Source organism: Neolamprologus multifasciatus, chromosome 20, assembly GCF_963576455.1.
Source record: "Neolamprologus multifasciatus chromosome 20, fNeoMul1.2, whole genome shotgun sequence".
NCBI lineage: Eukaryota > Metazoa > Chordata > Actinopteri > Cichliformes > Cichlidae > Neolamprologus > Neolamprologus multifasciatus.
The window spans coordinates 33,502,937-33,517,068 of record NC_140458.1 but is presented as its reverse complement, the minus strand read 5'-3'; the positions used below and the strand labels follow the sequence as shown (position 1 = coordinate 33,517,068).

General features: G+C 45.5%; 1 protein-coding gene across 3 annotated transcripts in view; it reads right to left on the bottom strand.

Moving 5' to 3' along the window:
• Positions 1–14,132, bottom strand: part of l1cama (L1 cell adhesion molecule, paralog a) — a 47,318-nt gene that overhangs the window by 24,504 nt on the left and 8,682 nt on the right. For 2 of the 3 annotated variants that reach the window (XM_085146892.1, XM_085146894.1), the window contains exon 2: positions 6–348. In XM_085146892.1, the coding sequence (XP_085003018.1) occupies positions 6–135 (130 nt within the window). In that variant the 5' untranslated portion in view covers positions 136–348. The remainder of the gene's footprint in view (positions 1–5; positions 349–14,132) is intronic. The other variant, XM_085146893.1, reaches the window with a different exon arrangement.

Genomic DNA, 14,132 nt, shown 5'->3' with positions numbered 1-14,132 from the left:
CTCACAATTGGGGGGAATATTTATGGCTGCTTGGCTGGGCTGGGCTGCAAGGGAGAGGAGGATGAGGACAAGGGGGAGGAGGCAGCTGGAGCACTGCCCCCTACTGCCAACCTGCTGTCGCTGCGTGTCAGGCATTGCTCACTGTCCCATCAAAGTCCCACCTGCTCACACACTTATAGTAAAATGCACACAGAGAGCAACTTCACTCGTGTGAGGCTATGTTTCTCGTGCAAGAGGCTTTGGCTTTGCCTCATATGCCTTTGATCTTCTTGTCCTCTCCCTCTGTTTCCCCCTCTCCTTCAGTGTTCCCCTTCAAACCAGGTCCACGCCCTCCTGCTGGTCTCTGCTCTGAAAGATAGAGAGGAAAAAAGGGAAGGAGATGCACAGAGAGGCCATGAAAAAAACCCCAGAGCCATGTGGTTAGATCAACAGACAGACTGAGACATAGAGTTAACAAACCAATCAGTCAACAATGCCCATCCCATCGAAAAAACAAAACAAAAGAAAAAACACCAGCCAGCCTATCGCCCAACCTGTTCCTATTAAGAAAAAAACTATTTGGTTTTAATTGCATGACCAGTGGCCCGTATTGAGAGGCCAGTCAGCAGGACAGATGGGCTGAATACCACAACAAGAAGCTGAACAGAGCCTCCCAGCACCCAGATGGGCTGCAGACAGACAAATGCAGAGTGATGAAGTGATAAATCTGATGATACGCAAGACAGACAAACAAATAGTTGATAATCAGGTTGACTGGTCAGGGCTGCACTGCATGAACTGAACAGTTTGTAGTGTACTGGGGTGATAGTATTGTGCTAAGTATGCGATAAAGATGCTATCAGTCCTGGTGAGTAAGGAAAACCTCCCCTTCCTTTTAGTCTATCTATTCTCCATCTGTATCCTTGGAGTCGGTCCTCGCCACAACATGCAGGCTGTCCTCCCCCGCGGCACCACGTGGCGCAGCCCGCTGACTGTTTACACTACTCAGTATCACACACAAAGAGCTGTTATAGCACGCCATGATTAAGACGTGCATGTGAGACAAAAGAAAGTGGCGATAATAGAGAGAGGGGCTGATCTGGCAGCTCTGCAGCCTGATCGAAGGAGTTTTGGCTCCGCTCACCGTTGTTTGCTGGCACTGCCACAGCAGAGTGATGAGTGACCTTGGGGAGTGGGGGGAAGGTCAGAGAGAAGAGGAGATGAAGAGCATGAAGAGCGTGGTGGGTGGGAGGACGATAGAGAGTGGCGATTATCGGTCATTCTCTTGTATCTAGTGGATAATTGCTGGTCATGTGTTTATTGTGGATTTTGTGTCACTCAGCAGAGATCGCACTGAACAATATCCTACAAAAGGACACAGGAATGTGGGATTTGTCTACATCAAAAGATCTATTCAGATTAAATTAAAGACCAAACAGAAGTCTTTAGTTAGGCCGTTTAAACTAACAGCATTGGGATTAAATGAGCCATTAAACTCACTCGCTTGCTTTGTCAGAAGAATGGAAAACAGGGAGAGAGAAGGGGGAGGAGGGGTGAAGTAGGTGGAAGACTTTAGCAAGGATAAAAAGTGGAAAGTGGGATTGAGGAGGGGAGCAAGGGAGGGGTGAGACAGAGAGAGGCAGAGTAAAAGAGGGGGGGAGCAAAGGTTGATGGGATGGGTGGAGAGATGTGAGGGAGGAGAGGAGGGATGACAAAGGGTGACAGCTGTGACGCTAATCCACTCACACACATAGACACACATGTGCAAGATCTTCAAATCAGTGTGCATCATTCACTTTCTTGATAGTCCTCTTCTTCTTTAGTCCTGTCGGCTTAAAGCCTCTTTAGTTGTTGTTGTTCTTGGGAAACAGGGAGCCAATTACAGTGATCCGGTCTTAAATCGGCCTCTTCAAAATACCATTAGAGGGGGATGAATAAAGCAGAACTAGTCAGGGTATTAATACTGGTGTTAATGTAATCTAAAGTGGGAGCTTGCCTAGCATTCAAGGAGATGGCAAGGGAGCGCTGTGTGGAGCAAAGCAAGACGCTGATTAATGATTAGGCGTGCTATAGCTTGTCATTCTGCCAATCACAGTTCACCAAGGGAGTTTGCTACATGCACGCACACACACACGCACAGGGACACACACAAAAGAAGCTTGTAATGCATGACCAGACCGACAGAAAGGAAAGAGGACAGACAGACACTTGGAGTGGTCTGACAGAGGATATCAAAAAGATAAAAGGGCATGGTCCAGTGGGCTTTAGTCAGGAGGAGGCAACGCTTGCAGAGGAATAATCCAGTCCTGTTGAGGAGGAGCAGTAAAGGGGAACACTATAATGGGATGGGAATGGTGAAGAAATGACTGTCACATGAGACTGAGGCTGCGAGGTTGCCATGTAACGAGGCCAACCCGGCCACCCAAACCAGCCCCACTCAGCCCCACTAACGCACTCGCATACACACAGACAGCTTCCACACTGTGTACACAGCATGAAGCCTCGTGGTGGCTCCATTATCACAGGAGCAAGAGACTGTCATTGAAGCAGATGTCTGATTTCACTTCTTCAGGGCGTCTGCTGTGCAGCTGTCAGCGATCCAATCCCATCCCTGTTACCTGCTTCATTTGACAGGGTCAAAGGTCACGCCTGGGATGGCTGCTCGCAGCTGGGCTGAGATGAACCTTCACGGCATTTGAGTGCTTTTAAAAACTATTATCACCACTGGGATGTCAACGGGCACCATCAAAAGTCAGTCAATCACAGAGAGACCGGAGAGTGAGCAGCGTTGTGTTGAGATCCGAGGGCGAGGTCATTTCTGCTTTGCTACAACGTTGCTGAAAATTAGCCACCAACAGGTCGCGTATCAAACAAGCCGAATCGACCGAGTCATTTAGCAGCTCCTTTAAATATTCATGCTTTGCTTTGAGGCATTTTGCCTAGAAAATGCAAATAACTCAAACATTTTGCATTATGCTGTTAGTACTGCCATCATTAGTAAAGTTTAACCACTGCAGCGCTGTTGTGATGCGTTACCCCCTGTTACCCATTAGAGAGAAGATCCCACCCATCCTTCCTCTGCAAAATGTTCTAATTAGCATTAAGCAGACATGTTGGGCGTTGTCGGGCACTTCCTGTGCTTAATAGGCTCGCTTGTTTTTGAAGAAGGTGGAGCAATAACACAAGATCAAACCTCAGGAGTCTAATCGGGTCTTGAGTTTCACATATATTCTCATCTCCATTATGCCAGTCAGCCACAAGTACATCATTTCACTCGTCCTAATGAACATAGCTGGTATTCGTTCCCCTTAACGGGAAGAAAACCACATAAATATGTGTTTATCTTCATTTTTTTTCATTTGCAGCACATTTTGATCAGACACAACCGCTCTGTTGGATTCACGAGCGAACATGTGTGGGTGTGCTCAAGCATGTGTGCAGGTCTCGTGTCCTGTCATGCCTTGCTTTTAAATATTAACTACCTCCAGCTGTGAAGACGTGTAGGAGGAGAAGATGCAGGACGGAAGGAGGGGGGAGAAAAATAAATGAATACGTGCCCCCCTTTACCCCCTCTTCTTCCCTGAGGGTCCTTCTGTCTGAAGAAGCATCAGATTTTTTTATTGTTTTGAAGAGAAAGAAGTGGATAGAGGGACGGGGGAGAGGTGGCGTGATTTAGACAAAAGGGAGCAGTACCTAAAGAAAGAGGACGGGTGGTTGGAGGCGTTACAGGAGAAGGGCAGTGAGAAATTGCAAAGGTCAATGACGAGTACGAGTGAAGAGGGGTGTCTGTGAAACAAGGTGATGCTAGTGGGGGGTAGATGATCAGGCGTCCCACAGAGTGAATTATTCATGGACGTCTTCTTCCTGTCGGCACAATTTGCCCTAAATTCACCCAAATTCATAATTCATCTACTCCCCTCGCCATACATTTGCTTTGGTCCCAGACTGACAGTGACCGTCCATACCTGCTGCCTTTGGTGTGGCTGTCTGATTTTCTCCCCAGACCCTCCCCTCTTCCTCTCTCTGGCAGGGTCATAGTTAATGCATGAGCCTGTTGCAGTGAGAACAGTCTTCGGCCCATTTTGTCGCTACAGCAGAAAAATACCACAAATCATGTGAAATAATACCAGCTCGCTGTTTCCGCTCTGTTCCCCAATTTTAACTCAGTCATTTGTCATTAATCACTCACCGCTGGGACGAACGCCGTTCTTATAGGACTTTCTCGCATTTTGCAAAAGCATTTCTACTTAAGAGCCCACCTTTATAATAGGAACTGTCCAAGAACGATGAGCACCCATTTTCCTGTCACCATTTTCTTTTCATCAGTCTTCTCCTCTCTTTCAGTGTCAGCCCTCTTGGTAGCCGACACTAAAAGCTTTCTTCAATTCCCTTCTGATCGCTTTTCACAATACGTCCCTCCTCCTCTCTCCTCTTTTCTCTGCATTGAACCCCTTTTCACTCCATCACTTTAATAAACTGCTGGTGTAGCACTTTAGCTTGGACAACAGGCAGCGTGGTTGGTTAATTCGATATTTGCAACTTTAATGGAAAAGAGGCTTTATAGCACAGCGGGAAACCACTGCGCTATAAAGCCTCTTCCCAGTGCCATCATGCCAGCACCCTTTGTTGAAAGGCCCAGTAACATATATCTCAAGACTGATGATCCACAGTCGACTCCAAATGGAAATTTAGTAGCTGGAAAAAGCTGCGGAGCTACAGCTTATCTGAAATCACGATACGCAGACAGCGAATTTATCAATACCACTATTAGCATAAGCTCAGCAGTTGCATACTTTACTACTCCCACTGGTGTCAAACGTGATTGCAGAAGGCACACCGCACAGCATCGCCATCGTTTTCCAAAATGCGCACCTGTTTTCGAGGACCCCACCTCACTACAGGCCTCACCCCCCCCCCCTCCCTCCGTTTTGACATGCATTAGGGTTTAATATCGGAGTGGCTCAACGCAGGAGAAAATAAAGGTTGTCAGAGGAGCCGTGAGGGCAACCGCCCACTCCCTCCCTACCCCGGTTGCCATAACAACATGGTCTCCACACCGCATCCCCCCTTGTACATACAAATTCAGTTATTCACACACATGGACACTATCGGGTTTGCGGTATCGCTTACATATGCACACACACGTAGGCACTGAGTGGTGCGAACTGACAGACTTTCCTCTCAGCACACACACACACAAGTGTAATTACTGGGTGTGCTCATATATTCACTGTTTGCACATATTTATAGCTTGCAAATTCAGGGATTATGAGGCTAAATAATTTACAAACTTATACAACAGAAAGTTAAATTACAAAACAGCAGTGCAAGATTTCCAAAGTGCTCCTCACCTCTCTATTCTCACTCTCTCCCTCTTTATTTCACAGTTATTCAGCGTATTACCAAGACTGCAGAAGAAGCTACCTCTGGCGCGGTTTATTTATTGATGTTTTTCCCCTTAAGATACAATGGGAATGGTGGCAACAACCCCCCCCCAAAAAAAAAAGAAAAGAGAGAGGAAAAAATAGTGGTGAATAATTCAAGGAGAAGGGAGTGGACTCATTAAGTTATCCGGCAGGAGAGGTGGATGGAGGGAAGAAGGGATGCAGGCCAAACCAACAAAGGGAAAAGAAGGGCAGCACTGGCGGGAGACCAGATGGGTGGAGCTAACAACAAAGTTGGGAACAAAAAAGTCGGAAAAATTAAAAATTAATCGTGAATGAAGGCGAAGAGAGAAAGAAGTAGGTTGCAGAGATTTTCTTTCTTAAAGGAAGGTGAATCCTAAATGACATTAAAGGAGGAGAGATGTAGTTATGGGAACCCGGACCAGTAAAAGCTCTTTAATGATCAACATAGGGGTGTTACCCCATGTAATAGTGTATCAGATTCCCAGTGTGTGTGTGTGGGTGGGGGGGGGGGGGGGGGGGGGGTGCATGTGTTTAGGTGCACATAAGCCCGTCTCTGTTGCTGCGTGTATCAGTGAAGATCAGTCTGTGTGTCAGCAGGTCAGCTAATCGCTCTTATCAGCTAATGGAGCCAGTCTAGCAGATGGAGACCTGCCTTTGACTCTGGCATGCTAGTTGCTGCGCACTTAAGTACAAAACTGATAAGACAATTTACTTGTCTTGCCTGTCGGTCAGCTGGTTGTGGGAAATGAAAGTGTATGTATGTTCAAAAGGGGGTGAATTGAATGGAGATGTTTTTGCGACTGGATAGCTAAAAACATGAGCATGAGGGAGTAAAACAGGTTCAACATGTGGTCAATGAAAATCACTTCCCATTTCCTTTAATTTCACCTGGAAATTAAACATAATAACATTACAAGAAAACAGAAAAGCCACTCTTAAAAAACAAACAAACACACACAGATAATGTGAAGGAAGCAAATCCAATCTTTTCTGTACACTAAGGCCTGCTGTGCACTCTGTATGTGCATGCAAACACTCACACATACTCAAATATAAACCCTTACTGCTGCTGAACTTCTGCTCGTGGGCGTCATTTGCCTCATTAGCAACAGCATCACTCAGAGTCTGTGCCTGCAGCACAAACATCACTAATTACAGACACACCCTCAGTGTCACGCTGAAGATATAAGATGTGTTGCATCCAGATACCCCCCCCACCCCTCCTGCACACACACCACACTTCCTCTTAGGTAAGATAAAACACACAATGGTTCTGCAGCACACTACGAATAATTCCACGCTTATGCACATCATATATCTTATAGGCACACTGTTGTGTAAACTGTATTGTAGGAGCATCGTATACAGCTTGTGAAGCTATTTCTTGTGCCATAATGGTTTAGTGTCCATACAGCAGAGAGTTAATGGTGTTAGCCAGAGTAAATAGGGGCAATCATGGCATTATGAAATTATGTGGAAGAGCTATTACGAGTGACCTTCTCTCTTTCCCCTCTCAAGTCTCCTGCTCCATCCTACACTCCTTGCATTCTTTTGTTTGTTTGTTTGTTTGTTTGTTTTTTATCTCTGACAGTCAGCCTCTTCCTCCCTCTCCTCATCCCCCAGAGTGAATAACTTGCTTCTTTTTATTTTTATTTTGACATACATTTTGACCTTCACTGACACTTTTTTGTTCCCCTGTGAGGACATATTCTGTTTGGGAACTGAGATTCAGGGGAGATACTTGAGTAAATGTGTTTGTATGCAGCTATTCATCCCTTAGAGATGAAAATAAATAAATAAAAATACCAGCTCAGATGGGGGAAAGGAAATTTTATGTTTGTTTGTTAGTAAAGCCTTTGGGGATCAAACTGGAGATAGGCTGAGCTGTGAAAAGGAGCTAACATTAGTATATCTGTCACTGTTAGCCTCGAAACCAAACGCAGCAGCTTAGCTGCAGATCACAAACATGCTACAGCAACAAAAAAGGGGGGCCAGCAGGAAACCAGGCACTGAAGCATTGTATATGATGCTTGAAAAGCTAAACCATTTTATTTAGATTGACTCTGTGATAACTTTTCCATATAGGTCTTGTTGTTATTGAATCAACCATCCATAAATGCAGTGAAAGCTGTAAAAATAAAAAGGGAAGGCTGCAGTGCTTTAGTTATCACATGAGCCTCAGGTGTGAATAGGAGCATATGTCTGCATATGTGTGGGTTGCATCAGTGCAGAGAGCAGGTGGAGGGAGGCCTGCTGCGTGCTGCAGGTAGTGATTTCTAAAGAAGTGCTGTGCATTCAGTCATTCATCTGACAGAGAAAAGGGTGTGGTCCCTCGGGTAGGTGATAAGTGGCCTATATAGCGCTGCCAGCCACTGGTGTGACACACAAGAACACGTGGCCACATCCATAGGGAAAAGCAGCACGCCATAACCTGAAGAGATGGGCGGGGTGTTTACGTCGCCTACTGCCTCCATCATAACAGGATAGATAGCAGAAAGTGGATTCACACCAAACAAATCTGAGAGTTGTTTCTGTGTCTCCGTTTTCCAGGTTTTGCAGGTATTTTTCTTTTTATTTAGCTTAAATTTCGAGTAGATAGATTTGCCCGTGGGCTTCTCCGCAGAAAGCTTTATGCCAAGACTTCAGTCTTTGGCAGACGCATTTGTCAAGGTCTCCTTACGTTGGATGTAATCCGTTTTTTTTCCACCACTTCAGGGAAATGAGCTGCTGGCAGGGCAAGGTCACACATAGTGCTTTGCTAACACGTTTGCATGGAAGAGCCCCAGTGGCCGAACGACTGTGTGAAAGAGGATGGATTTTTTTTCTAGCGTTGGGCTTGTGGAGACATGAAGGAATCGCACAGGAAATTACAGGAATCACATTAATGAAAACATAGACAACCCACGCACAAAATGTTCCTACTTATCACTTCATTGCTAAAACAAAGCAAACAAGAGAAACCCTGCAAAAAAAAAAATATATATATATATATATAAATATATAACACAAAGTAGCTGCAGTAACAGAAGCAGAGGAGATGCAGAGTTAGAGCTTGGAAGATCTACTGATTGACATGTTTAAAATGACGTACCAGGTTACACAAAAAGCTTCTCGACAAACCCATTAACTTTGTTAAAAGTTGCACTCATTTTAAGTGCTGCTCATTTAATCAAATACAAGGTCTTCTAGGGACAAGAGCGGAGATAACATCCCTAAACAGCTAGTAAATATCTATGGAGTGGAAACAAAGTGGGAAAATAAAGTGGCTGTGTGTGTACTGATAAGGAGGAAGAACGGGGTTAAAGAAAGGATCATGTTTGCAGTTTTTTTAGGTTTTTGTAAAACTTCAAACAGTTTAAAAAATGATTATCGAGTCATCAGCTACAGTGCACTTTTTTTTGAGCTAGCACTGCCTCCCAGCACTCAGTACACAACTAAAAGCATATTTCATATAAGAGCCAGCATTACGAACGAGCAGTGGTATTGATTTGTTTGTTGTTCAATATGGAAATGTTTTTTCTTCCTGCTGTGCTTGCTTCTTTTTTTTTACCTTTACACACCCAACCTTTTCCCCACACCACAAAGGCAAGTCACTCGTTTGGTTTAGTCAATAAGGATTGAAGAGTCTGATGAATTCCTAATAGTTAACGTGAAGCTGATTTTATTTAGGAGGACAAAAAACTGTGACTTAATCCTAGCAAGCTGTTATAATGTTTACAAGGTTCCAGACTATAAAAACGAGTCTCTTAAACACCCAAAAGAAATCCTCAAATTTTGACATTTCCTTCTGCTGCTTCTGTAAGTTTATCGTTTTTAATATTTATATGAAACTACAGATGGTTATTATGTAAGTATGTGCACAGGCTCAGACAAACATGCCCGACTAAAGCTGCTTGTTGCGCACACAGAAAGCCTCAGACACACACACCGACACACAGGCAGGTGCATGCAGCAGCAGACTAAAGGCAACGCTAAAGTCAGTTTCAAAGGATTTGCATGCCATTCAAATGGGATTGATTGAGGATAAAAGAAAGCAAAGCGATCTGGGAAACAGAGTTTGCATAGTAATACGACTACCAGGCTTCAGACATGACCTCAGCTTAGTCGTGCACACCCACTCTGTGTGCGTCCCCGTGAAAAGTCTGTTTACCCGAGATGTGACAGGTCAGTATTCTCATGAAAGACGAATTTTATTTGCTGTAGTTTGTGTGTATGAGCTTTTATATGTGTGTGTGTGTAGGTGTCAATACCCCTGCCTCCCTTTTCTTTTCTCACCTCACTATCACCATGACAACCTCTTGACTCCAGCTCACTGGCACAGTGCAAATATTTCTCTCCCTGCCCCCTCCCACATGTTCATCCTCCTCACCCCATCCCCCCTGTCTCCTTCGTCATAGATGTGCACTTTTATACTCACTACCTTCATCTTCGGTCTCCCGCGTGTCGCCTTCACCTGCGCTTTCCCCGATCTCCCGTCTTTCTCCAGTTCTCTCGTTTTGTCTACACGCTACCAACACTTGAAAGAGTTCATCCTTCCCGGCTGTCAACTTTTAAGTCTTTTAATTCCACTCTTGTCTCTCTCACCCTTCTATTGTCAGTTCCCTGCTCCCTGTTGATCGCTTCATGCTATAAGTAGAAAACCACGCCTTTTCTCTCTCTAAACTCCTCCAGACCCCCTACCAAGCTTCAGCTGGTTTGTGGAATGCAGCTATCCTGCACTACATCTTCATTACAGCCACCCTTCTAGGATCACACACAATGCAATTACAGGTAGCGTTCTATCAACCTCCACCATCAGCTTCTATCAAGCCTGCGAGAGGCTGGGGAGTCTAAGGGGAAATCTGCAGGCTGGCACAGCATCGATACGGTCCCTCGACCCTAAGTGGCTGACTAACTCCCTTCGCATCTGTTATCATTATCATCAGAAAACCATTTCTGCTCTGTAACTAAATCCAATCATTACCAGCGGAGTCCAAGGTGGGGACGTATCTGAGGCGGAGCAGCTTGCGCTCTCCAACAGAGAAGGGCCAGGCTCCATCAAAGGCTGCAGTGTTATCTGAGGCGCACAGCCCTGTTTCCTCTGCAGACCCCTCTGTAAATCCCCCTCCCCGCGTCTCTGCACAGCTCCAGCCCCTCTACGCACCAGTGTGTAGTGGTGCAAAGAGATCAAGGACGTGACATTTTGCGGCGCGTGCATCAATTTTCTGCAAGGCGCAATATGAAAGAGGGTAAACAGACAACCTGTTCTGTCCCGGCTGTGTGCGCATCAGCCTGTTTGCGTCATCTCCCGTCAGACATTTAAAGGGAGTGACAAGCATATCTGGCTTCATATCATCTATTCCAGGAGGCAGACAGAGTGAATAAGCAAAAAATAAATAAATACAAAAAGAAAGAAGCGAGGATGCTGTTTCATCTCTTCCTTGCTTCATTGCTCCTGCATCACATCACTTTTCTTTTCCCTATCCACTCGGGGTATTGCCCCATAAACAAAAAGGCCCCAGCCTTGGCCTTGTCCCTAAAATAGTCTCTCGTATCTCTTTCCTTCCCATTTTGCTTCAGTTATGAAAGGTGACAGAAAGAGTTTGTCTCCAATTCCAATGAGAGCAGGAGAGGAAAACAGAGAGAGAGAAAGGCCACAGGGAAGCACCGAACACTCTAGCAACCTTCGCCTGCAGCTAAACAACAAGACGCTATGTTCATTGAGGAACATGTTCTGACAATGCACGTCTATATGCGCGCGCACACCAACTGTTGATCCAAGCATGCAGAGCATAACGATACATCTTTTCTCATAGAGAAAAAGACCCGGGGTAACGCTCTGCTGCACTAAATCCCCTGCAACAGTGGCAGATATCTAATTCATCTTCACCCCATAGTACGGATTAAAACCCGCTGATTCTGCTGGTTTTTATATAGGACACCAACAAAGCACGTCAGCAACTCCTGCCTGCTACAACTAGCCAGACGAACACAGGTTTTGCATGACAACATGTCTCAAATAACTCTGAGACATCTTTCCTTTATTGAAACTGAAAGGACAAACCAGCTGTCCTGACACTTGTGGAGGCGGACGGGCCCCGCGGGCAGGCCGAGGGGTCGGAGCACAGGAAGCGACGCGTCTGTGATGGCTGCAAAGCTGGTAACAGCCCTGTCACGAACGTTTTATCGTTGGCTTATTTGTCCCCCTTCTGAACCACAGACTGGTCAAAACAGCGTTCGCTGCATGCATAAATAAAACAAACTGTCTGGAGAAACAAAAAGACACAAAAGTAGGATTGTGGAGGGGGACTAGCATCGAAAAACATCTAGAGAGACATATGAAGGTGGAAGATGCCTACTGGGAATTAAAGTCATTCCAGCAGAGAGCGCATGCTGTCTGTTCAGTCTGCAGGTGTGCAGGCGAATTTGTGCTTGACAGGTGTGCATCTGCCTCGGCTCGCGGTGACATTTAAATCGCTGCGGGCTCTTTGTCCTTTACCCTCCCATCTCCCTCTGCTCCCTGTGTCTTTTCCTCTTTATCTTCTCTCAGCGATTTCCATCTCATCCTCCACATTCTCGCAGTTCCTACGCACACCCCGAGCAGGATCAAACTTTAATTGTTCAACCAAAACGATTAAAAGTTGACTGATAACAAAGGTCTTCTCTTTCTCTGCCAGCTCTCTCGCCTGCTTCCCCTCTCCCCTCCCAACCTGCGTGAGGGCCTGCAGGATGAGGTCTCTGCGTTTGCGTGTAATTACCTCGTTAAGCTCATTAACAATGTCCGGACCCTCGGTCTATTCTCTCCAGTTTCTTCATCCATCTCCATGCGGTTTTTTTATGCTTTGCATCCGTTCCCTCTTCATCTCCCTGCATGTGGCACGTGCCCCCCCTGAATAAAGCTGTGTTGTTTTCTTCTCGTTGCTCCTGCGTTTTCTCTCGGGGACTGTCCCTTTCATCTTTTCCTCACATTAACAATCCTCACGGCGTCCTGCCACACAAGTAAATCCTCTCTTCAGCAAAGATTTAAACAAATGGTTTACAAAATAGCTGCACCAAGTGCACTCTGTGAGTTTGGCCACAAACACAGCAGCAGGAACTCTGCTGCTCAGCAGTTCCTGCTGAGCAGCAGAGCACAGTGGCTGATGTAAACAGACAGTTTTAAAGCAAAATCTAGAGTTGAGTTATTGCAACTTGGGCCTGTGAGAGGCTCTCTGTAGCGCTCTGCCCAATTACCCCTAATCAATTCAGAGAGCAGACGGAAACGACTGCAACACCAACCTGATTTTAAAAACAAAGAGGGGCGAACGTGGCTCAAGAGTTGGGAGTTCGTCTTGTAATCGGAAGGTTGCCGGTTCGAGCCCCGGCTCGGACAGTCTCGGTCGTTGTGTCCTTGGGCAAGACACTTCACCTACCGCCTACTGGTGTTGGCCAGAGGGCCCGATGGCGCAATATGGCAGCCTCGCTTCTGTCAGTCTGCCCCAGGGCAGCTGTGGCTACAACTGTAGCTGCCTCCACCAGTGTGTGAATGAATAGTGGAATTGTAAAGCGCTTTGAGGGGTCCCGAAAAGCGCTATATAAATGCAATCCATTATTATTATAAGAAGAACAGTTTCACATACAGGATCCTTTTCAGGTAGATAGTGTGTGGATTGTGTTGCAGGGAAGCGTGGCCTATTTTATTCTGGCTAAGAGCAGATACGGATGGATGATGAGAGGGATGTAGGTCAGAAATGGTAGCAAAAACAACAGAAGTTAGGTTACATTATATAAACCCTCTCTCGTCGCTGTGTAAAGTCTCTGTGGCATGCAAATTATTTTGCAACTTGGCCAAATAAATATAATGAGGTGGCGAAGCATCCCTGGATACACTGGGCAGAAGGCAGATAGGAGAAGTTGCCAAACAAAGTATGCCTGAGCAGTTTCCTTCACCAACTCTTTAGACATGCCTGTTTAGAATTTCTAATAACTGCGATGAATAATTTAGCACAGTGTGATGGATTTGCAGTCTTATAGCGGATATTTAAAGTCTTTAATTACATAAAAATGAAATCTCGCAGATAAACAGTTTTTGTAAGAAATGTTTTCTGCTCATGCAGGAAAGAAACCAGCAACCGTTATAGTTGGACACATCTACCAGATTATTCTTTTCTCTTTGATGTTTTCGGCGTTTTTTCTCCTCTGCATTTGATTTTTTCCTCTCCTGCTGTTCATAATCAATTTCCCTTCTCCGTAGGTCTTTTCTTACGATCCGTCCTCGTTGTCTCACGCTCTTTTGTCTGACGTTACCCTGTTTTAACCCCGTATGCCCCCCATCTGCTCTCCTCCGGCCAGCGCTTGAATACACGCGGTGGGTGTAGTGTGTAATAGGATGGCACAGTAGGTAAGATTAAATTAGGCCTGTGTATGGGGATTACAACCCACTCAAAACCTGATCCTTTCCCACTCTCTGTAATCCAACCCTAATGAATATATCATGGCTGACACAGCAGATAAAACGCCTCCAAGAAAGTAGAGTCACAACATCACTGAGACACGAAGAGAAGACAGATTGTTGGGAGCATTTTTATCAAACATTTAAGCAATGACCACAGAGTCACAGAATCGCATTTTCAACAAGTTTTACTTGAAGCGAGGAGTGGGAGTCGCATCCTGAGTTACAGCGTTTACGAGGACTTCAATGTGCAGACGTGGCAGAACTGCATGATCTTGTCCTTATTACTTCTTATCTCATCTCAACCTTTCCCACCACTGCATCATGTTTCAGTT